The sequence below is a fragment of the Seriola aureovittata genome, chromosome 9 (genome assembly GCF_021018895.1).
Source record: "Seriola aureovittata isolate HTS-2021-v1 ecotype China chromosome 9, ASM2101889v1, whole genome shotgun sequence".
Lineage (NCBI taxonomy): Eukaryota > Metazoa > Chordata > Actinopteri > Carangiformes > Carangidae > Seriola > Seriola aureovittata.
In genome coordinates, this window is record NC_079372.1 from 6,784,525 (window position 1) to 6,810,000 (window position 25,476).

General features: G+C 43.5%; 1 protein-coding gene across 10 annotated transcripts in view; it reads right to left on the reverse strand.

Moving 5' to 3' along the window:
- The window catches only part of LOC130174418 (neuron navigator 1-like), a 98,395-nt gene that overhangs the window by 15,544 nt on the left and 57,375 nt on the right, over positions 1–25,476 (reverse strand). For all 10 annotated transcript variants that reach the window (XM_056384214.1, XM_056384218.1, XM_056384221.1 and 7 more), the window contains 3 exons: positions 9,804–9,942; positions 5,420–5,723; positions 44–866 (listed from right to left, as the gene is read on the reverse strand). In XM_056384214.1, coding sequence (XP_056240189.1) covers positions 44–866; positions 5,420–5,723; positions 9,804–9,942 — 1,266 coding nt within the window. The remainder of the gene's footprint in view (positions 1–43; positions 867–5,419; positions 5,724–9,803; positions 9,943–25,476) is intronic.

A 25,476-nucleotide genomic window follows, 5' to 3' on the forward strand; every position in this document is an offset into this window, starting at 1 on the left:
TACTGCATGTATATTTTAGACTGTAGTATATGAACTTTGGTACCTGTGTGTGTTGGGTGAGGGCAGAGTGCTTGGAGGTCTTAGACCCTGGAGCTTCCCTCCGTTCTCTGAGGGGGTCTGAGCAGGACTGCCCTTCAGAGACGCGCCTCCACACTCAGAGTCAGACACAACAGCTTTGGCTTTGGCTCTCTCTTTCTCTTTCTCTCTGTCTGTTTGATTGACAGGACTGGGACTTGGGATGCCACGACCCCCTGCCTTACTCAACCCTGTTCCAGAGTTAAGCCCTGAGCCGGGTTCTTTGAGCCTCGAGCCCTGGGGTGCTGTAGTGGAGGGTTTGATCAGTCCAGAGCCTGTGTCCATGGTAGTGCTCACTGGGCGAGCTGAGCTGGGCCGGGTTAGAGTCAGGGTGCTTGTCTTGGCAGGACGAGGCAGAGAGCGGTACTGGAGAGAAGTCCTGGCATTAGGCGACAGAAAACCACTGTGGTCGCTGCTTGAAACATCCAGACTTGTCTTACGTCCTCCACCACCACCACCACCGCCAGCACCTGGTTTGACAGGAATACCCGAGGTTTTGGGAATCTTCCCCACAGTGGCAGAGCCGCTGGGTATGGCACTGCCACCTGTGCTCATCACAGTGTGCATACTGGCATTGTTGGTCCCGTTACTGGTAGCTGTGGTGGGTTTCTTGAAGCCAAAGTTTCCACCCGTTGAGGGCCTGACCAGGCCGGATGGAGGTTTACGTTGTTCACCACCACTGGTGCCATTCCGGTGGTCTTTACCAGCATCAGAAGAGGAGCGCTGAAGACCTGAAGTCTTCACTGCTAACCGAGACTTATCCATGGGCTTCCCATCTGACTTTACTGTACCTAGAGAGGTAGAGGAGGAAAAAAAACATCACTGGTGAGTAGCATGAACTGACTAATTCCTGAACAGCCTCTCGTGGTGAGAGAGACTAACCAAGCCATATTAGGACATGATATCTTATCTCAACACCTACAAGGTCTGTCTGTCAGCTGATAACAGCATATCCCTGTCTGAGCAAAGAGACCATGTGTAGACCAGACTCACAGCCAGCTTCACCCTCACACACACTGTTATCACGCAGTTACTCCTCTTTTCCATCCCAATGAACTAAAATAGTTTTCTCCGGCTTTCCAGTAAGTACACGTCTGTGTGTCACAGCTGTGGAGTGCTGAGATTAACATGTGCAACATGGCTGTGGAAAAGTGGTGTTCACGTTCATGAAGCGTGTCTGTGGGCACAAAACTGCATGAAACACCCAGTGTAGCTGGATTTCTCCACTCTTGAAGACTCTTTGGGGAAAGAGGGCGGAGTGAAAGATAACTTGGTGGAACAGGGGTGATTTTGTACACTTACGTACATTTCCCTCTTGGCAAATTAATTGGACTTGTTTGGAAGTTATTATGAGAAAAAACAGACTATTAGACACATGTGCACTGTAAGTACCACCCACACAAGTGCGAGTCCACACTACCCACGCTCTTAATTTGTATCTAATGGGAGTTGTTATGGGAGGTTTATATACAAGACATTAACAGAGTCAAAGAACTGCTGTTGAATGAGACCCACCGGCGTGCTGCCTGGGGACATCTGGAGTCACTTAAGGGTATTTATAAACCCGCAAAAGACACATACACACACAAAGGGGCAGACATATATACCACACACACACTCACAGTTCTCAGTGATCAGATCATATAGGAATGTGACACTGACAACGCATTACGCTTGGAGTTCTTTTGTAAATGTGAAAATTGGGTTTACATGTCAAGTCATAACCTCAATCCATCGTGTAACCGCAACGCTGCCCCTTCCAAGAACATTGGGCTGCAGAAACACACACACTGTTGGCAGTGACACACACTGACAGAACCCAGGCGCAGGGCATATTATATGTATTCTGACATATATGAAGCCTGATTTACTGACACCGGCTGTGGAGACAGTGGAGCTCCCAGTTTGACACGGTGGCGTGTGTAGAAGAGACTGTGAATGACTGCATGTCTCGACGCAAGAGGCCTGCGTGTCTGAGGAGATGGAGAGCTGAACAAGCTGGTGAAATTCAGACGTCGTGGCAGACAGAGAAATCCTTTGCATAAAATGTCCATCACTGCCATCTCTTAAAGGAAAACGGCTCATTTAAATTCTTCTTCCCTCAGTCTTCTTCTATTTAAAGGCGACTGTGGGAGAGATGGGCGCAGTGGAAAGAGGAAAATTTGGAATGAAAATTAATACTGCACACACGGATATAGAAACACAAGCCGTCTCATTTCTAGACGCCTCGATTCTGCTGACATCGTCTCCCAGTCCCATCAACCGTCACACCCTCAACGTGTGCGGTTGTTGAGATACAGTATCAGTGTCGATTTGTATGTACAGGGGAGGTTTGTAAACGTTTGTTGCAGAAAGCTGGCTGAATGTATTTGCAGATGTGTGTCAGTCTGACCCCATGTGACAGAAAACCAAGATGGAGACAAATGACCGTCATATGTCATTCGCTCAGCGCCGACAGAATGATGAACACCTGCCCTGTGTCCCAATTCCAAACTACATACAAATCCTAGCAGAGGTGCAGTCATAATGCTTACTAAATCAGTTTGAATTTGGAGATTATAGTCCCATAATGCAATGCACAAGAGACATAGAGGCGATGCACGCAGCTGGAAAAAATTAACACACACAGTGGACGGTGGTTTAAAGGCTCCACTGACATTCAGAAAACACAAAAAAAGAATTAATTCTCTGGAAAAACATGTGAACTTCTCCTTGTTAAGTTTAACTGGCAGAAGTCAAGTCTAGTCAATTTCAATTTTATTGTTGTCTCAGAGGGCTTTACAATCTGAACAACACATAGCAGCCTCTGTCATTGGACCCTTGATGTTTGAGGAGCAAGAGGGGAGGGCTTGCTCTTACAGGACAGACTGACATGCAAGAGATGCTGTATGTATACGGTAAATAGAGGAAGCAGTGCTAAATTTACTATATTAAGTATATAAAATATATAACATATATTAAGTCGATTTGACCTCTAATAAGTTTAAGAGTTTGAGGCAAAGTGTTAAAGTGTGCAAAACAATAACAACTGTTATAATTAAGTAACCGTTTAGCTGTCAAGCTGTTTGACAAGGTCACTTTGTGCTTTTGGAACTTGTGAAGGGTTTTTTTTTTCTCTATTTTTGATTTAGATATTTTAAATGATTAACAGAAGAACTGTAAAAATAATCAACAGATTAAACAATGATGAAAATAGTGTTCAGACCCCTTCAATTTTGTTATTTTGCAGCCTTATGCCAAAATCAGCGACTGACTAATCAGGGGAGAGGGGCCTTTGTAAGAAAGGTGACCAAGAACCTGATGGTCTCTCCGGCTGAGCTCCAGAGACCCTGTGTGGAGATGGGAGAAACGAATAACCATCACTGTAGCGCTTAAACGATCTGGGCTTTATGTCAGAGTGGCCAGACAGAAGTCTCAATGAAAGTTTGGAAAAATAAGCACCCGAAGGACTCAGACTGTGAGAAACAAGATTCTCTGGCCTCACGAAACAAAGATTGAACAGTTTGGCCTCAATTCTTGGTTGTCCTTTGGAAGTTTCTCCCATCTCCACTCAGGATCTCTCCCATGACAACTCAGTTTGGCTGGGCGACCAGCTTTAGGTAGAGTCCTAGTTGTTCCACACTTCCTCCATTTAAGAATTATGGAGGCCACTGTGCTCTTGATTTTTTTTTTTGTATCCTTTCCCAGATCGGTGTCTCGACAGAGTCCAATTTCTGAGCTCTGCAGGAAGTTCCTTCCACCTCATGGCTTGGTCCTGCTCTGATCTGCATTGTCAGCTGTGAGATTATATAGACAGGTGTGTGCTTTTCCAAATCATGTCCAATCATCTGCATTGACCACGGCCGGACTCCAGTCAAGGTGTAGAAACATCTGTTGTGTCATAGCAGAGGGTCTGTATACTTATGTCAATGTGATATTTTAGTTTTAACCTTTTGATGAATTTGCAAAAGATTTTAAAATTCTTTTTTCGCTTTGTCATTATGGGATACTGAGTGTATATTGATGATTTCTTTTTCTATTTTATTTTGTAGAAAATAATAAAAATAAAAAAATAATTAAATTCATTTTTTGTTATTTTAACATAACAAAACATGAAAAAATGAAGGGGTCTGAACACTTAATTCCACATAGTATGGAAATGTGACACAGTGCTTGTCTGTTCTTGGAAATGCGCACCATCCTGCCAAACCTCAGCAATGAACTGAACTCAAGCATGAGCAATAAAGACCTCACTAACTGTCTAAGGATGTCTACCCCTCATTTGGTTAAATTCATGAGCTCCTCCACATTCAACCTTTTCCAGTCTGCTTTCAATTGACCTCATCATCTGATTAATTAGAGTCTGAAACTTGGTGGTGGACTGAGTAGCCTCGATAGCAGATTAATACTGTTGACATCAGTAACAATAACAGTCTGACTCATAGATCACAGGCTGGGTCAACACTTTTGTTTGGCATATCTGTCATTTCAACAGCTGGCAATGCAAACACAGGACAGTTCCACAGAAAGAGGACTATTTACACAGACTCTGCCCATGATGACTGGCACACAACAGCACAACTAATATCCTGTTGTTTTGGTTGTCTATACGTGGGTGTGTGTGTGTGTGTGTGTGTGTGTGTGTGTGTGTGTGTGTGTGTGTGTGTGTGTGTGTGCTTACGTAAACAGCACACAGATGGTGAGCTTAAAAGGCAGCTGCACAATCCTCACTATTGTGCTCTGTGTGTGTCAGAGTGTGTGAAGGGTGACACTCTTTAAGGCTGGCACAATATCAGACCCTGTCCACACACAGACACACACACACGCACACGCACACGCACACGCACACGCACACGCACACACACACACACACACACACACACACACACACACACACACACACTCTGGTCCAGTTGTTTTGGGTACAAGGCCTTTATCTTAGTTCTATAAATTCTCTCTGTCCGACACAAAAATAAAGCTTGGATAGGAAAGGCTGGCCCAATAGGAAGAAAAAAAAAACACTGTTGGTCAGCGTGTGTGTGTGTGTGTGTGTGGTTGGCTGGCAGGAAGGGAGTGGGTGGTGATGGGCGTTTGATACATGGCACCACTTTCTAAAGGCCCAGAGGGTGGGCTGCAGCTGTGGATGAATGTGTGGGACAAAGACAGTGTGTGTGTCTGTGACTGTGTGTGGGTGTGGGACTGCCACTGCCAGAAAGAAGGGAATATTAAAGGACAGCCGGAGAAATGTGTCAGTCTGCTCAGGTTATGAAACCATTTCGACTGTAGCTATATATATATTACACCTCATTATGTGTGTGTGTGTGTGTGTGTGTGTGTGTGTGTGTGTGTGTGTTTCTCCACTTACCTGCTACTTTCAGCCCACTCTGAGAGGTGTGGGTGATCGGGGATGTGACTCCCACAGGTGGGTTTCTTCCTTTCTTCAACACATTTCCTTGACCTAGGGTTTGAGGTTTCTTAAGTTCGCCCTTCCCTCCTTCCAGCCCCTCCCCCTGCGGCCTTGTCTTTTTCCATTTATTGGCTGATTCAGACTTGAGACTTCCTGTGTCGTAGATGCTGCCGCCCTGGCTCTTGCGGCTGGGTTTGGTATCATCAGAGTCCCAGGACAGACCGCTCTCCACCAGAGATCTCTTCTCTGCATCCGTGCGCATCTACAGAGAGAAAAGACAGATACAGGTTCAGAGACTCTGCGTTGAGAAAATGCTTTAAGAAGTGAGTGCATGAGATCTGACTTAAAGAACATGGAGACAATATATTTATTTGTGTGTCTCTGGTAGCTTGTGTGCTTTACAGGTATGCTTTTCCCTGCCTTGCTAAATCGAAGGCAGCCCACTTAAGTAAATCTTTAAAAAAGCCTTAAATTAAGACTTGAAAAACAGAAGTGAGCAGAAGCATCATGGGACCGTGGCTTCTTAAGAATGAGACAGTGAGAGAGAAAATAAGCTTTTCCGGATTCACATAAAAACTGCATATGGCTTTTATTGTGGGGGGTGACTCTTCCACACAGTGGAACGACTGGTGACTGGTTTATTAGTGATGTATTGTTTTAAAGCGAGTGACCTTTGCATTCAGCACCTGTCACACTGAGGTTTTTGACTACTACATGACTACCTTTTTATTTCTTTTGAAAAGCAGCCACAGGAAAACTTGAGTGAAAGGCACAGGTTAGTTAGTGTAGCCTTAATCTACATTTGTAGAAGCACTATGGATGAAATCATAACCACCATAACATGAAATCATTGTGTCAACAAATCTGCCCCCTGAACAACCTCCATCTGTTGATGTGACACTGTTTAAAGCTCCAGGAAAAGCTAATAAGTGGACCTGGAGTTTGGATTGTTTTTATTTATTTTTTTATTTTTAAAGAAAGTTTTATTTATGAACATTTTTCATGTCATAAGAACAACAGGCAAGGGACAAACATAACAGACAGGAAAAAAGGGGAACACCAAATATGAGGTCATGGGATGATAAATATATAATAATTTCAAAAGAGTTATTACATTACATACAATACAAGATCCGTCTCCTTGGCTAAATAAACACAACATTTTTCCCATTGTTTTTCTCCCAGTCGTTTTTTGGAGTCATGTGGAGTAAGTCATCTGTTCCAGAAGATGCAGATGTTTGACAATATTGATGAAGAGTCCAGCAGTAGGACAGTTCTTCTGAAGCCAGTATTTTTTAATGACATTTTTTACTTGCTGCCAACATAATCTTTGGGAGAATGGTATTATCTGAGTTTGAGATTGTTTTGCCCAACTTTATTTGGACATTTTAACCACATGATTCTCTATTTCCCTCAGTGAACATGGTTAGGTTGAAGAGTTCAGTCCTCTTTGGACATTAAAACTCCAACCTTTTCTGTGCCACTAATAAAATTATTATAAAATACACAATAAATCCAACTTGACTCTGACTTTAAGAATTGTGCTGTATTGAATTGTATTTGTACTACACTAATCACACTCACCACTACACCTTTTTATTACTTAAAATCTAGTTACACTCTGAGTGATTCAGTGCAGAGTTAGCTGGGGAAACGGGATGAATAATCCTATGGAACAAGTCACTGGATCATTTATGCAAAGACATTGTGTATCCCTTCAATTCTGTACTCAAGTGCTCATCATTGGTCACAGTTTGAAAATTTGATGAGGGGTGTTTGGACTCAGACTCTGCCTCATCTTGATTTCCTCTGAGCAGAAAAACATGTTTGACCCTGTCAACCCAAAAAAACTCAGTCACCAATGTCTCTTCTCCGCAGTCTAAATCCTATTGTATGCTCTGTTTGAACACTTCAAAAGAGAAGTGGGCAGAGACAGCGGGGGAACTGCGCAACAAATACACACATACAGTATGTAATGTATACACACCAGACTACCACACAAATATTATATCGGACACAAAGACTGACAGAGAAAATACAAAACACCAGCCTAAAAATAATACAATAAAAAAGAATGTCAAACTAAAGGAAATGTGAAAATGAGGCCATTACTGAGTCAAGGTCTTCTGTGTGTGTATGTGGTGAATACATCCAGTACAAATGCCTGTATAAGTGTGTGTGTGACTGTTTATGGGAGACTACACCAGGACGGATATCGCTAGTTTTCACAGAAGCAGATTATACTTCCCCCTGTAGGGGACCGACAGTTACACAATGTATCAGGAGGTGTGTGAATGTGTATGTCTGTGTGTGTGTGTGTGTGTGTGTGCCAGTTCAGGACATTTCACCCAGTGGTTCTCATGAAGACTCATATGCTGAATTCCTTTTTTATTAAAACCAATAGACCCCATGGGCAGGTTCACATCACATGAGGAGGAGGTATGTGTGAGTGTGTGTGTGTGTGTGTGTGTGTGTCCTGTCTGACCAGACCTTGTTGATAAAACATTGTCATTTCCTCACACACATTCCCTGATTATTGAAACAGAGTAGGGGGATGAGATACACATCTGGCCAGATAGCCGTGACAAAACATGGATAACAACACAAAACGGACAGACTGTGAGACAGATAGGCAGACACATGCACACACACAAAGCTACTGGGAAAACAAGGTGTATTAACTTAAGTACTTGATCCACCTCCATATTGAAATGAGGAAATCCAGGTTTTTGTACCACCTACATACACCACTTTCTGGCTTTGATTCTCTCTTTCCCTCTCTCCAACATTTCTTCTTCGTGCCCCCTTTGCTCATTACCCCTCTCTCATGTAACCTCATATCCCTGTTGAGTATAACATACAGTATGTGGGAGAGGAGAGTTGCTTTTTGAGGAAATTAAAATCAACAGGAGCAAAAAAAACAAAAAAAAACAACAACAACAAAAAAAAAATTAATACAGAGGAGAAAATAGAAACAAAGAAATGGCTTAAGGAAACAAAGACAAAGAGAAACCGATAAAGAAAAACATCAGCAGACAACGGTGAGAGAACAGGGAGCCATGTGTATTAGACGATGTTGGGTGCATGATGATGTGATGGTTGGTTGCCATGGTAATGATGCCATAGGGGGGCAATGGTTGCTATGACTCCTGCAACAAGGTGTGGAGGGAGGCGCCCTGGTTCTTCCAGCTCGCTGGCCTGGATGTGGGACTGCAGATGGCCGTGTGTGTGTGTGTGGTTGTATGTCCCTGTGTGTGTGTGTGTGTGTGTGTGTGTGTGTGTGTGTGTGTGTGTGTGTGTGCAGATGGCCACATTCTAGACCTGTCCTTCAGTATATATGAGAGAAGACAAAGACCTGCGCTCTCAGCATCCCTGCACTTTGGTTTCTATGGTTACGCTGATTTCCCCTCTCTCTCTCTAACTCTCTCTGCCTCTCTCTGTCTCTCTCCCTATTAAATCCCATGACATCAGTAACATAAAGCAAATTGTGGAGGTGTGACCTAAATCAGACACTCTGGGAAACACACACACACACACACACACACACACACACACACACTGTATGGAACCAGCTACAGCTACAGATGGAGATCTTAAAGACACTCAAGCAGAGCTGCAGACAGGATTTTAGATGTACTGAGGTCACGAGTCCCAAATCCTCCCATTCCCACAGCAGATTTTTTAATACCGCATTACTTGAAGTGCACTTCAGTGTATTGCGAGAACAAACATAATCACTCAGGACACTTGTTTCTAACTCCTGTCAGTCAGGCTAATTATGCTACTGAAGTGTGCCGTAAGTACATTCTCTAAATTAGCTGAATCATGGGGCATACGTATGAGATTTTAGGGTTATTGAATGTTTTTCCTTGATTTTTTTATGGATTAAATTAGATCATTGACTATCAATTATAGGTCTATGGTTCCGCTAGCTGATTGTTTTCAGACCATTTTTCTATAAAACCTGACTGACCAGAAGGGATCTTTGTGGAACAATGCAGCTGTCCGCCATGCAGTGTGTGTTGCAGCGAATGCTGATCGCTGCAGATGTGATAAATGTTATAGGTGTGCTTAGAATACTTAATCAGGCTTTGTCTCTGATGCCAGTGTCCCACTGCCTGCTGTGTGTATTTGTCTGTGTGTGTGTGTGTGTGTGTGTGTGTGTGTGTCCTCAGCGCACTGCCAGAGTGTATGACACATCATGCAGCACCTAATCAATACCTCACTGGATTAAAAGCTTAATTAATACTACTGTATCCAACACACACATACTGCTGATTAATCTGTGCAGACGGCTGTGTGTTGTGTATGTTGTGTGTACGCTTGCGTGTACCTTACTTACCACTATGGCTGAGTTTCTGCGGGAGCCGATTGGAGTGGTGGGAAGCGAGTTGAGAGTGGGACTCGTGTTGAACTCCTCAGAGCTCAGGTTGTCTGAGCCGTCACTCAGACCGCTGCTGATAGAACTGCTCTCATCCCAACTAAAAGAAACAATGACAAGGAAGATGTGTCAGTTAATATTCACATGTTAAAGATTCCTCACCAGGGGTACTTGTACCTCACGGGGCACTGCCGAATATGCAGTTCAAATAGCTAAGAGTAATAGATGAACCATTCAAATACTTAGCTAAAAGAAAAGAATAAATAATTAAAACAGCTAAAAGTAACAGATAAACAGTTAGAATAGTTTGCTAAGAATAAAGGATATGGTCCAAATAGCAAGAAATAATTGACATGCAGTTCAAACTTATCTAAAAGTAGTGAATAAACAGTCCAAACTGTAATTGTCAAAGTAATGGATAGATGCTTGAAATAGTTAGTTTCTGACGGATGAAGGAATGCATACGACCAACCTAAATTGACAGTTCATCTATAAAAAAGGATTGTAACAACACTGCTGTTTATAGTGTTAAGCAACATTCACACACAACTTGTAGGAAAAAGATGCAATACAAATACACTATCATTAAAGATCAAAAGTATAATTTCATCAACCTTAAAAGACTGTTATTGCCATAGAGTAATTAGGTTAAAGGCAGAGGGATGGTAGAGATGTCCTATTTTTGGTGCACAAATGTGGCAAGTGGTTGGGAGTCTCCTTCAACCGGTCAACCTGAGTTTAAGTCCCGATGCCATCAAGCATCCATCTTTATGAAAGTGTCCTTGATCAAGATACTGAACCCCTACCAACTCCAACGGCATTCAGAAGCTAATGATCGCTAATCTCTACAAGGATCGGTGAAACATCACATACCACCACATGCTCTCATACCCAAGAATATCTTGGAAAACAAAGCAAACTGTCTCAGATATCTCGTCAAGTTTGTTTAGTACAACAAGCTCCACCAGCTCTGTTACATCAGCGATTGGCTCACTTGGCTCCGTGTCTTTTGATTAAATATTCATACATAGACCTCGTTTAGAAAGCTGCCTGCTCTATATACCTAACAGTCACTCTGCAAGAAGTTGGCAAACTGAAATTCGGAGCACTCTCAACATCATCTCAACCCACACAAGCACACAAAAATAGCACTAAAGGAACATATACAATGATGCATGCGCCCACGAGTGCATGCAGGAGGGGAGTCTGTGCCAGCACTATGAAATATGTCTGCCGTGCACACATCTGCTTTGTTGTTTGTCTTTTCTCCCAAGAGCATTTGTTCTGAAAATCCTGACTTAAACAGGTTGGGGAGCTTCTGCAGTGGTTACCTCTGTATATTTAAAACAATAACATCAACAGACACCCTACTTAGATCAAAATTACACTATTGGATGATGGTGAAATAGTTGACCAAAGGTGAGGAGTGCCTGTTATTACATAATACATGTGCTCAGTGGCAGCGGTACATCATGCTCTTATGTGTCTGTTGAATTTGTTTTGCTTCTTTAACAATAGATTTCTCTGTGTGGCCCGTATGACTTTAAGTGAAAAATGTTCTCCTAACAAATCGGGTTCCTTTAACAAATCTGTTGTGTTTGGCGTTTGAACATTTCCTGTCTGACGTTCAGAATCAAACACTATATCTACAGTAATGTGAAAGATCAAGTCACATAAGCCTCAAAAAATAATTGGAACAAATCTGCCATCCAGCTCAACACAATGACTTACAGGAGAGACGAAGCATGGGGGGGGGGGGCACACGTGTGAGGTGATTGGATACGTTGGTGCACATTTGCTTGTATACAATAAATAGGTCATGTTTAGGAAGTTAGGGGGTTGGGTTTTTCCTCTCATTGAGGTCAATAGGTTAGACTGATACGATACTATACTGTAAAGCAAGTTAAGAGGGTGGGGTTTGCCCTAATGAGGTCACGTATACTATGGCACAACCGAGGATGGAGAGGAGAGTAAGCGGCGTGGGCCTTCCGGATGGGTGCCTGAATGGGTCACACTGTACCCTGGGGGACCTGACGGCGGGGATCAGGGGGAGAGGGGCGAAAGGGGAAAGCCCTCCCTGTCTAGTCTGCGGATATCTTAGGCACAAAAAAAGAGCAGACGTGTTTTTACGTTTGAAGTGGCTGTCACGCTCCCTTGCCTATATGCCAGACTAAGATTGAGGTCAAATCTAACACTGGGCGAGACCCCATCCACAGAGCCAAGATACACTTTCTGTCTGAATGTGAAACGCTAAAATATCTAAACTTTTGTGGGATGTTATACTTGTAGTAGTGTAGTGTTTTTTATTCTTGAAAAAAAGGCATAACAATAAACATAACTATAAAAACAAATAAAAAATAATTTCAAATGTATGTTTACAAGATTTTTATAAGATGAAAAAATACATCTGAGATCCCAGGTTTATAAAAAATCGTTTAAAAACTCATTGGAGAAACAAATGAGTTGAATGATCTATTATCTATCTATTATCGCCTGGCAGATGATTTCACTGCTTGTTTTACAACAAAATGTGTCGTTTGAAGACACAATTAGAGATTTAACGACTTTCTAAGAAGAATGTCGTTTTTTCCATAAAAGCTGATCTTGGATTCCTGTTTTATATCAGATTAGTACAAAAATGCACAAAGGAACTAATAAACTTTGAACTCACACACAGAGGTGATTTATTTGTACCAAATTAGTCTGCATATGTCATTCATTTTCCATTAAGCAAAGATAAAGCTCCTTTTGGGAGACACAGCTGTGGTTTACCATCAGCACTGCACTGAAGCAATACCTGTCTCTTTGTTTCCTGTTATTCAGAGCTATCTGTGTGTCCACCACTGCTTTAGTGAATGATAATGCCCTCTCTGATGAATAATTCAGATGTGATAAGAAGCAGTACAAAGACACTCTGTGCAGTGTTTGGTTGTCACTCAGCCAGTAGATGTGAAAACAACAGCCCATAAAAAAAAAAAACCAAAGAGACGAGTTCAGGGATCACCAGACATCACCGGCCAAATAGGTGAATAAAATTTAAAACTTAATCAGTGATATCATGTCATAGTGGATATGAAAAGAGAAAATCAAGTATTTGAATCACTAAGAGGAAATTCTGTATGAGAGCTGAGACAAAGTGGGCGCCAAGAAGAACATAAGGCGTCATAAGTTAGTGTTAAGGTTTGTCTGCGTGTATGTGTGTGAATTTTAGTAGAACTGTCTCGGCAGTAAGTTAGAAAGCTTTCAGCTTTGATCGGCCAAAATTATGTTCAGTTAGACTTCAGTGACCTACACTCAGTTCTGCGAGTAGGAAATCTTTTCTCAAGTCCCATAAGACTTTAAAAGATATCAGTTGAAGGTCTTGAAACGCTGTCCGTCCAAGTCAGTCCAAAGGTTTTTGGCTGAAAAAGAATTTTCTGATTTCCCTGCCAAAACCTGATACCCTCAATCGGTGCCGACCGAAATCCGGCTGCACCAGATCCACTGTCATCCAGCTCTTCTACAGTCCTCCATCATTTCTACTGGGTGAGATAAAAGAAAAGACCTAGCTTAAAACGAGGGCGATGAAACACGAGGATACTCAAGAGAAGAGGGTGAAGTGGTGTGCGCGGAGAAAAGAAAGCACTGAAATGACAAGCATGGAAAAGAGAGAGCTATAGTGGGAAGAAAAGGGCTGCTGATGACACATAGAGAAACTCCTCAACTTCTCAGGACACAATGCACTCTCTCAAGAGGATTGTCTCTCATCTCTCCTTCTTTACTTCCACCAACTTGCCTCCTCTCCCTCAATCCGCTCCATCCTTCCTCCCTTTAACAGCAGCTGCTGAAATCTCCTGCTATAATCTCTCCTCGCGCCGCCTCATCTTTTTCATTCTTCGACAGCAGCTGCAGAGACTGAGGGATAATATTAGCACCTAATTCATCTACATCACCCCTTTTGCAGATTAGCTAGTGTCTCACGGCATGCACCATTTTAGTCATGCCGCAGCCCTGTCACATTTATATTCATTTTAATTAGCCTGATCTACAGTGCGGCTTCCTCTAAAAGTCAGCTACAGCACATAACGCATCCTGTAAAAGCTGAATCTCTCGCCAACAACAATCAAGATGTAATGGATGAAATTATGGTTTTATGAAATTACATCAATGCATGAGGTCATTAAAATATAGGGTGTAAACCACGGTCATGAACTACGCCTGCATGCCCTCGTAATGGATGTTAAATTTCATTGTCCTTTTGTGACTATAGGCCTGACCTCAAGTTTAAAGAACACAGCCGGAGGGAAACGCTGAAAAATGGTCTCCTATCACTGTAATTTTATGAACAAAATGAATATCAATGGTGATTCGATTTAGGCTGCAATATATGTCAATTAAGCTGAGATGCACTTGATTAAACTCATTTTTCACCTTCACCTGACCGATGAGCTTTTTTTTTTTTTTTTTCTCTCAGTGCACCATGTGCAAAATGCAGCATCCAGCTGAGCAGAGAATATGCCACATGGACACACTGTGTATCCTGTCGCAGCGAGCCAGCTGCACACAAGTGGTTTCCTACTCTATCTTCACTCATGACATTATAACTGCACCTCGAGAAGAAAAGCCACAGTGAGGCATTCTGTGGTCTGTCCAGAGTAAACGGAGATTTCATCATCCCTCCCGCTGCAAGCTGCAGAATATTTTAAATGGTTTAAATGTTTCTCTTTCATTAGGCAGATTAATAAAGGTCATGATGGACCATCTCCACCACATCCTCCTTTCACAGAGACATGATTTCTTTGTTCCTCATAGTCTGCTGAGAGGACCGGCACACCCACATAAACACTGAGCCTCACAAGCTATCAAGAGAATAGTTGAATATCTGCCTGAGCTAAATAGTCGGCTTTTATTAACAAGCTTCTATGTCCCTCCACTCTTCAGACTATGGAGCCAATTGTTTTGAACTCAACGTGAATGGTCTTTTTTTGCTGCTCATTATGAGAGCTCTGCACTCTGCTCTCTCCTCTCCTCTCCTCTCCTCTCCTCTCCTCTCCTCGAGGGATGGGAGACAGTGAGAGAAATACAGCAGATCCAGAGAGAGGAAAAAGCCACTACAGAGACAAAGCAGCTTTGCCAGTGGTTTTTTTTGGAGCAGTGCTTGCTGGGAGTTGGAGTCCTGCCAGCCTAAGGGAGCAGACTTAACAGTATTGGTTGATAAGCTGTTCCATCTAAAAAAACATTGTTAAAACTGCATGAAGACCATTTGGAGGAATGTGACGCGGAAGCTTTCCTGTGTTGAATTGTGATTTTTGACTTTGCTGCAATGTCAGAAGACAGCAGTGATGGTGGTTACTATCCTGCACTCAGAGGATTGATTAACAAAAACAATTAAATAATTACCTCATCAATAGTCAATGCACATGACAGAGAATGTTAGTTTACTTATTCAACAAACTCTCCTGCTAATCAACAGATCAATAGCCAGGAGGAGCGTAATGTCATTGTCAATCTTGTTATGTAATCATGTGCCACTTTGAAATGATTATGAATGTGAAGAAATGTCACCTTAAACTATCTGGTCAATCAGCAGCGGACAGGAAATTAGTATTAAACCTATTGCAAGGACTAATGGAAGGTGTTAGCTAGCAGACGAGACAAAAAGTCTTTTTAAAAAGTAAACATCAGCCAAGTTTTCATCCGAACTTAACACAACCGTGTTAACAACACTCCAGAAAATCGGCAACGGAAGATGCAAATCAATACATCTTTCCATCCATCACTGATTATTAGAGAGATAGAGTTGGTGGCGCTAATTCTCCAATCAGCTGCCTTTAAAGCATCATAGAAGAAGAGAGTACAATGAGATGATACAAAAAAAAAGGAGAAACTTCGGTCACACGCTTCATGTCTGTTTTCATTGCGCTTTGTTGCATTTTGCTTTTATCAACAGTGTTTTCAACTGGTTTTAACTGAGGTTCCTTTATGCACAAATTGAATGTGTGCATAAAAACAGGTGGATGGAAAGAATGAAGCTGGAGCAGGGATGGAAAGGTTCAGTGAATAAGTGAATAATACAGTAAAAATTAAAGTTCAACTTCTGTTGCCTCATGGGGTTAAACATGTCCTATCCAGGGTGATATTTGGACAGTGTCTCTCTCACATGTGTAAATTCATGGAAAGTGTTTCTGCAGTCCCACAGTGGACAGGAACTTTCCGTTCCTATTAAAATCCACAGTGTCACATGGCAGAACCCAAAATGGCTAAATCAGACGGGTTCCTAGTTGTAGTGATGCCTTTTCAGGCAAATGGAAAGTAGGGCACTGCCAGACTGGCACTGGGCAGCCTGCTCAGAAACCGGAGGGGGCACATATGAAAGGGCTGCTGAAGTCATTAGATTTGTCTAAAGACTTAACGTGTGAGACTGTAACTGGTGCGAGAGGTGACAATTGGGTAAGATGCATTGTCTTTGGTTGTGTGCATGTCTGTACACTTGAGTATTTGCGTATAAATCTGTGATCAGCTTGAAGAGGAAGTAAACAGCAGGAGACTTGGCCTTAACATGAGGGTGAGGGACACATCTGCCTATACACAAACCCCCCCCCCCCCCCCCCCCCCAAAAAAAACAGACTGCAGCTAAGATACTCGTTCACCACCCTGCCACCATAATGCTAAATTCCACCTTACAGCAGGTGGATTTATATATAATGTTATTTATTATATTTAAAGAGTATGACAGACAAAATCCCAAGAAAAAGAGGTAAACCATAAGAAGAAAATTAGCATTTCAACAGCAACTCTGCTTTAGGCAGGTTTCAGTCTGGACAAACAGGACCTAAAATCAACATGGATGAGTGTTTTCTTACATTGTTTACACTGGTGTAAACACACGTCCACACTCTCACAACATAAAATGACTTATTTGCAGTGGAGAGCAGCTTGACCGGCCAGTGGCCACACCCATTATAAGTGTTTCTTCTTCTTCAGCACAGTTGCATATAGTATAGAATATAGAATATAGAAGAGAGTAGGGAATCTTGTGATAAAAATCAGCTCCCATCAAATACATGCGGTTGGTCATTTGCTTGATAAAGACTGCGAGTGTGGTTGGTGAGCACAGATGGCTAACACTATGGGTCCCTGGGCAACTTCAGCAGCTTAACACCAGGAAACAAACACACACGCTCACACACCACACACACACACTCACACATTCACACAGATCTGTGAATCACCTTGGTGGATTAAAAGCATAGCAGATTATCCCGGTAAAATCATTCATTTCCAATCAAATGGAGAGTAGAAATCACAGATGTGGGATGAGCATTTAAAACATTCTGTAGTTCACATTGATTGTTTAAGCTGCTGTGTTTGCCTGCATCAGATTTATCCATCACTGCAACACCGTATAGGGCTATGTAAGAATTCCCTGTGGAGGCACAGCCCATATTATATCTTGAAAGCCTCAAACTCAGAGACATAAGGCCGGTACAGACATAACACGGTGAGACCACTGCAGACCTACTGTAGCTATGGCGATCATGGTATACGTTACCTATCTGTTATTGTACTTAGGATGCAGACAGATTGATTACAAATGTAGCTTTAGCTGCTTACATCCATAAAGTACCAGCCATCTGCTGCTCTCTGGGGTCATGGCATGTTCTTATCAAAGAAAAACTGCTGCTGCTACAGTACATGCTGTGCTGACACTGATAAATGACTGATTCTACCACCTTTTAATGACGGAATATTGTTGTCTTGGGGCACATGTAGAGTAATTAGCAACAAATCTGTCATTAAAATGGCTTTTAATTAGCTACCAAATACAGGTTCTCCGCTGGGTTGTATTGTTAAACACTTACAGTAAATCACAGACAAGTCCCAATTAAAAACTAGACTGTGCAGACAGCCCGACATTGGGTACACACTCAACACAGAAATTAATTTCCTCTTCCATGTTATTTATTATTTCCTCTCCGTCCTGTTTCCATGATGTGAAATGGAACAATGTGTGATGGCTGCTTGGACAGTCTTTTGTGCACACACACACGCACACAGCAGTATTTGGGCATTACAGGGGATTACAGAACAGGCTGGAGTTAATGAGCTCATAATTACTGCTAATTCCATCTGCCACCAGGATCAGAGCAGGCCAGGGGCCTCAGCTAGAGGTGCTGTGTGTGTGTGTGTGTGTGTGTGTGTGTGCGTGTGTGTGTGGAGGAGTCTGACTGTGAGTCCATGGAGGGAAATACAGTAGGAGGTCACATCCCTAAATGGCCATCACAGAAAGGAGAAACCCTGTTGTTCCTTTGACAGGCATAACCCTGACAACAATGGCCTGGGGGTTGGACACACACACACACACACACACACACACACACACACACACACACACACACACACACACACACACACACACACACACACACACACACGCTGAATGCACTGAATTGCCATTGTCCCCTATAGTACAACTTAAATTAGCTTTCAGAGGTGTGTGATGTTAGCAGCTGGTGGGAACGGCGGCTTTGCTCATGTCACCGCTCCAATGAGGGTTACACAAAGTCAGCCAGGCTGCATATTACTGGCTCCAAGGTGCGTGGAAGAATACTGTAGTACATCATTTTTCCAAGCTCTCCTCACAAGGACGGGGACACATTCTACAAATGCTTGGGGCTCTCTGGCTGGAAAGTTAAAGCACTGAAAAGGCACTTGAATGCATCATGACTCCTGGTCAGTAGAATTATTTTTCTTTCCTTTATCTGTATGTGGGGGAGGTAGAGATAGATAGATAGGGAAAACTGTACAAATTCGGAGGAGAAGTTGCTTTGGTGGAATTCTCCTCAGACAGCAAATTTATCTCTGAATCTCCTCTCTCCTCCTGACCTCCCCTGGGTGGACCGATGAAGTTTGTTCAGAGTTCAACACATCGCAGCCCAGATTCAACTTGGCTCTGAACTGTTTCATCCCCGTGAAATGAAACAGGACAGCCAAAACAGTGAAGGGCTCCAAGCTGCATATAAGGAACTTGGAGTGGTGAAATACACTTGGAACCAAATATTGTGTGACTGTTGATCAAGCTGACGCCCACTGGGTCATCTTGATCTTCTCATATTGTAAGCCCCAAAAAGGAAAACAGTAGAGAGAAGTGCACAGAGGATTCCTTGAGAGAAACCAGTTACACATTCTTCTTTGTCTTCTCCATTTTCTTTGCATTTGTCTTCTACTGACTCAGCTGAAACGGGGTTAAAGTGTAAAGGTTACTGGCTCCAGGTCTAAACAAGGCTGCCACAGGTCGTTGAATGCAGTCACAAAGTAAACAATGCCTTTTGAATCTATATGTTAACACACAGCATTAATTGCTGCATAACACCTGGAGAAAACCGTTCAACAATTTCTCCGTACAGTGTCCGTATGTTCTTGATGTCGAGAGCATGACAAACTGGGTCAAAGAGTGTTAGATTTCACAAAAGAACATTAAAATGTCTGAGTGTGTGTGTTAGGTTTTGACCAGCAGAGCTTTACTATGACCCAGTAACCGATGACCTCCAGTGTCCCTCTCTTCTCTACGAGAGAGCAGGAAGCAGAAGAGGGACAGCACTCCTGGGACAAGGTGGAACGACCTTTTAAATCACCTTCATAAGTAGTTCAAGCCTGGGGTGCAGTGTGGAGCGCTTCCCAGGCCCAACTCCAGGGCTAAGAACCGGGGAAGAGCTCACAAGGGGAACCCCACCACGCAGAGGCCCAGGACAGGGGTTGGATCCTGGGGTAGAATTACCCCTGGCCTCCCTCCAGACATGTCAGCTGACTTAACGGCTGTGTGAATTAACTGCGCACAGGGGATGTTTTGGTTTGAAAAGAGGGGGACCAGCGAGAGGACGAAAGGGAAGGGGAAGGAGGAAGAGAGAAAGAGAGGGAGGTGCCACTTTTGAATGAAGCACGCTTCTTCCAGGTCGCAGTTAACTTGAAGCAGCTGTGCAAAAGACGGTGCCGCAGACATGTGCAAAAGAACAAACACGTACACAAACAGTTCCTCTGACAGCTGCCTTTTTGATCAACAGAATACAGTAAAGTAACAAAGCCCAGGGCAACATAAACCCCAAGCAATAGACAGCTGTCTGGGGTGCAGGGCTGAGAACAGTAATATCCTGCTAGAACGCACTGAAATGCATCAAAACAAACACAGACAACACCGACAACAAAACCAGTGAAATACGATCCAGCTAACCTGTCAGGACCTGGGAAGGGGAACTCTTACTTAGACAATCTGGATTAGTACCAACTGAGAACTCTAATAGTGATAGTTCGGTATCCATTTACAGTAATGAGGATATTGTCAATATTTAAAGAACAACCAAATGTGCCAAAAAAGGGAAGATATCCCACTTCAACAAACACTGTCATACACACTCTCATGCACGTGTAACAGATGGAGGAACTATGATGTCAGCCTGATATGGGCTATAGTTCAAGGGGCCAAACAGGGCAGTGGCTCAACATGGCTACCAAATGCCACAGTCGGGACAAATGGTACAGATCTGTAAATAAAATTTCAGAGGGCTTCCTCTCCCCGAACAAAGAAGCTGCAACGTAGGAAGGCCAGATTATTTTTCCCTGATCTGCATTCAAGTCTACGGTCATCTCCGTGTTTTTCTGATGACAACAGCTAATCAACTAATTCCAACCCACTTGATTATGTGTTAATCTCCCAGATTAGTACAGAAGACAGGGGTCGGCTTCCACTTTACTGTGAGATGTTACATGTACGGGCTGGACTGGATCAGTGGGCTGATGGTACTTAAGCAGTTTTGAGGTAAGAAAAGAGTAGATGTTTTTAGAACGAGAAGAAAAAAAAAAAAGACAGAAAAAGCACAAAGTGAGAACATGTGAATCAAATGTGATTGTTTAAATCAAATCAAGCTACACAAAGAGACTACACATCTGAGCAGAACACCACTACGCACCTGCCAAAGGTTGTTCAAACACCACCTGAACATAGAAGAATGAAAGGCTCATTGACTGGAGCAGAGATACTCCTTTCACTTCTCTTATTCACTTCTCCTGGCTGCGATAAAGCGGACACCTATTAAAACACACACATTACTCCCATGCTGTGGGTGAAGGGGGCAGACAGTGCGCTATGTGTGTGTATTTTTGTGCATATGCATATATGAACCTACGTGGTGTGTGGAGACAGACAGGCCCTGAGGCATACACCCTACATGAGCGCACACCCATCACCTGCTGTCATTCATAACACATGCACACGCTGGTCATGCCACTTAAAGTTGTTACAGTGAGTTTGGGAGACATTCCTTGCCCCCGGGCTGCCTCAAAACACACACTTCACATTCCAGCGAGTGTATTCTGGGGACCCACTCCCTAATCCTCCGACATATGCAGACACACATATGCATACCAACGCACACACCAAAATAAAATGACAGAACCAGAGGTTCCATTAAAACCGGAATCCGCAGCCTCAAGTTCATTGCGCCAAAACAAACTGGAGCAATTGTCTCAATTTCCATTTCACTCAACGTCTGCCCTGAAAGCTTCAATGCGTGACATTGTCTTGTTTTTTTTCCCCTCACTCTACATTCCCTAGAAAACTGCTTCACTACCAGGTGAAAATGACATCCAGAAGTTATTATTCTCCCTGGTCACTGACGGGAGGCTTGCAGCTTTCTCTCTGCTCCCCTGTTAAAGTGCAATGTTGTCTGGCTGTAGGTCCCGTCCCTGGCTTTGATGTAACAGAGAAACTCACTTAACCATGGGAGGCACCACCTCGTGAAAATATGAGCTCTGTTTGTGAACACAGGTTCCTGTGCGTACAATAAAACAGTGTATGCGCCTGTGTCTTACAAGCACAGGTTACAAGCATGTGTTGTTTTTCTCTCAGCTCTCCCTAATGACCTTGCAGGCAGAAGTAAACTTGTTCATTTAATTACAAAGCATCAAGAGTCAGAGGCTGCATGAACTCACTTCGGCCGTGTGTTTTTCTCCATTTTGGCCTTTCATTCACACACTGACTCTGGATCTTTAATCACAGAAAATTAAGCCATTTGTGAATAAATCTGAAAATACTGGAAGCTGAAAATAAAGCCTTATTGAAAATTTCAGATAGAAATAATAGTCATTGTGCCCTGGACCTGCCCAGTAGATTTTGGATTGCTTCAATGTTTCTGTACGAACAGGAACCTTCTAACACGCTAAGAAAAGGCCAAAGTGGATGGGAAAATTTCAACATCTAATTTGTGTTTTCAGATTTGTCTGCACTTGCGTGGACATGTTTGTGTGCTGAAGAATAATAATTCCTGTTCATGAATCATGATTCATGCGGGCGTGATAACATTATCAACAGGCCGTTGACCCTTCTAACACATCCAGCGTCTGAGTCAGCAGAGCGTGTTTCCAAAACAACTTAATCTGTCTTTGACTCTTAGCCCCTTAACTCTCGCACAATAGACAAACCCTGTTTTTGTGCGGGATAAAGATTGTGTTGCATTTGTGAATGTGTCTGTCCTTATTGTTGCTGGGATGCAGAGAAAACGTTACATTACGTTACGACCAGGTAACGTAAATAGCAAACATTTTATTTGGTAAAATGTCAAAGTTAGAAGGCACTGGGATTACCAGCAGACAGGTGCCACTTGTCAAACCTGATTATTTCTCAACAGCATGGCGAACGTGCAGTTTCTCTCCACTCCTCCATACAGATGGATATAATCGCGATTTGTTCATCAAAAACATTACGGACTTCAGCTTCAATTACTACAGTATGCAGCGTCTCTAATGAAGCAGCTGGTGGCCCGAAACTGTTACAGCCTTCAACCAATCAGAGCCGCCAGTGACCAACACTTCCCATGCACAGCTAAATGACATCAGCTATGACATGAGCCTGGTCTGAATCACAGTGCCTGAGTTGCCATTTTCATTTCATTAAAAGAAACTGATAGCATTTGGGTGTGACGCGCGCTAATGAGTGATGTCACCAGCTCGCAAATCAGCTGTTTGGATGAGGTTGTGTTGTGTGAACCAGGGGTGAATCTAGATAGGGGTAGGTCGTGCTGAGAGGGCTGTTTGTATAGTGTTCGGATGACAAATCACACGCACACACAGGGATAGGGATTAAGTTGATGTTGGATTGCATTCAATATGACTAATGGAGTTGATCAAATCTTTGTGTTGGCGGGAACTGGTTAGCTAATGATGCATGTTTTATGTTTGATTAAAGACACACATGCTGACACCCACAAAGCTGGTTTATGTGTGCAAAGAGTCACCTCTGGCTTCAGTCATATAGTTTGGTGAATGAGTGAACTGTGTGTGTGTGTGTGTGTGTGTGTGTGTGTGTGTGTGTGTGTGTGTGTGTGTGTGTGCGCGCACACCCTTGTCAGATTTGACGTATTTGGCCATTTATCAGTCTTTTGACAGCCAGTGTGTTTAAGCACACATGCCCAACTCAAACACAGATAGTTGGTCCTGTGGGACATAACTGTGTGTTGGTGAGTAAGATGGCTTAAAGTGTTTCTGTCTGTCGGTGTGTGTGTGTGTGTGTGTGTGTGTGCGTGCGTGCGTGCGTGCGTGCGTGCATGCACGTCTAATGCTCTGATATTAGGCCACTCTGCTCTAATGGGTTTACATAAAGGGTCGATGGATGCTATAGGGGTCAGCTGACCAAAAAGAGCAAAGCTGACCCCCACTACCCCCACAAACACACATTGAATCAATACCCTAAGAGCAGGTCTCTGTCTGTCCATGTTGTCTTGATGCATCTATAAAGCAAATCAGCTCCAGGATTGTTCCTAGAAATAATTCTCAACAGATTTTTCTTTTTGTATGTTCTCCACTTAACAAACACAAGTCTTTTCATGCTGCTACATTGCCTCAGTCACCATCAGCAGCCCACACGCATCAATTGACCTACATTTGCCCACACATTAAGACATACAGTTAGATAATTCTCACACTGCGTGGGCATAAAGATGATTTGGAGGAGGCTTGTTGCTTTTCACCCAATCGCAGCAGATATATACGGGAGAAGGAGTCGTTCAGAATGTAGGTCAGCCGTCCAGGAGAATGCAGTCCTGTCCCGCAGCGGATCAATCAATACGAACACACCCACCCACCCACCACCCACCCACTCACTCACTCACGTACAGACATACATGCATGCATGCATACCTGCCTCTGCTGACTGAGCCACCAAACACCAGCAACCACTTGTCATCGCATTTCTGCTTAAGACAATAGACATGCCAGCAACAGAGCGTAAAATGCTGAAACACTTAAGGACGCGCGTGCACCCCCATGCGCATACACGTCCCCATGCTGCATTGACACTATGCTCATTAGGTGATTTGCAGCAATGCATTCCCTGTGATAGAGATTCCTATTAGGGCACGAAAATCAACCTGCCTTTCAGTGGCTGTCTCTAACAGAACACAGTGCTGATTCAACATATGCCTTTGCGCATTGACGTCTGTGCCTATATATGCTGTAGACTATAGCTCCATCGATATGCCATACCAGCAGCCCATCCTTTAGCCGGCGTCTGGACTGAGACACAATATCCTACAACAGGCTAATCTGAGCGCATGCCAGTCACAATCATGAAACGTGCCACCATGCAGCTGTTGGAGTTTTATCAATGAGACATGCTGCTGCTGCTTTTTACGCACCGGTTCCGCCGGAGCTTCTACAACCCCATTCACCCCCATCAGACACCTCCTAACTGTCTCACGTTTTACACAATCAAAAGCAATGTCACCACCGCGTGAAGTGGCTTCTCATCCGGCATTCTCGGTCACATCACACGCGGGCTCTGGCCTCATCCATTACCTTGACAGAAAGTGCATTGTCCTCCCCGCGCGCCGCGGAGCCGGGAGCTGCAGCATTTTGCCGTTCAGCACGCGCCCGCTCATTCTACAAAACCGTCCAGCTTTCACGCCGCTTTGTTCCCGTTTGGCATCGCTTATCCCAAGAGAGAGAAGGTGGAGAGAGAGAGAGTGAAAGAGAGAGAGAGAGAGAGAGAGAGAGTGAAAGTCTGCCCGGTGCTTTCCGACGCTGATAACCGGGGAACCGCCTGTACGAGTCAGCAGCGTTAACTGACTGACCCACTCCCGCAGTGCCTACGCTCTGACACACACTCTCTCTCTCTCTCTCTCTCTCTCTCTCTCACTCACACTCACACACACACACACACACACACACACACACACACACACACACACACACACACACACACACACACACACACACACACACACACACACACACACACACGGCTCACGGAGGGAAGGAGGAAGGGAGGGACGGAGGGATAGAAAGGCAACACCCCAAATTCCTCCTCCTCCAGACCCCGTTTCACTGATCGCGACCAGCTGTGCCTTTTCCAAAAAAGCGCTTCGAGGCTTTCACGCGCATTCAGCCGCAGGATATCCATGCAGTCATCACATTCTCTAAAGCGACATGTCAAGAGACATTTTCACACTCTCAAATCTCTTATCAACACACAAGACACACCCCGCCCACACCACTCACTCAACCCTATGATACCGAGTCAATGCCACATTCAAAACTGGCATTAGTTTTAATATTGATCTAGATGAAGCATTTGTTTCATTTACTCCTTTAGCGACTTGAGTAACAG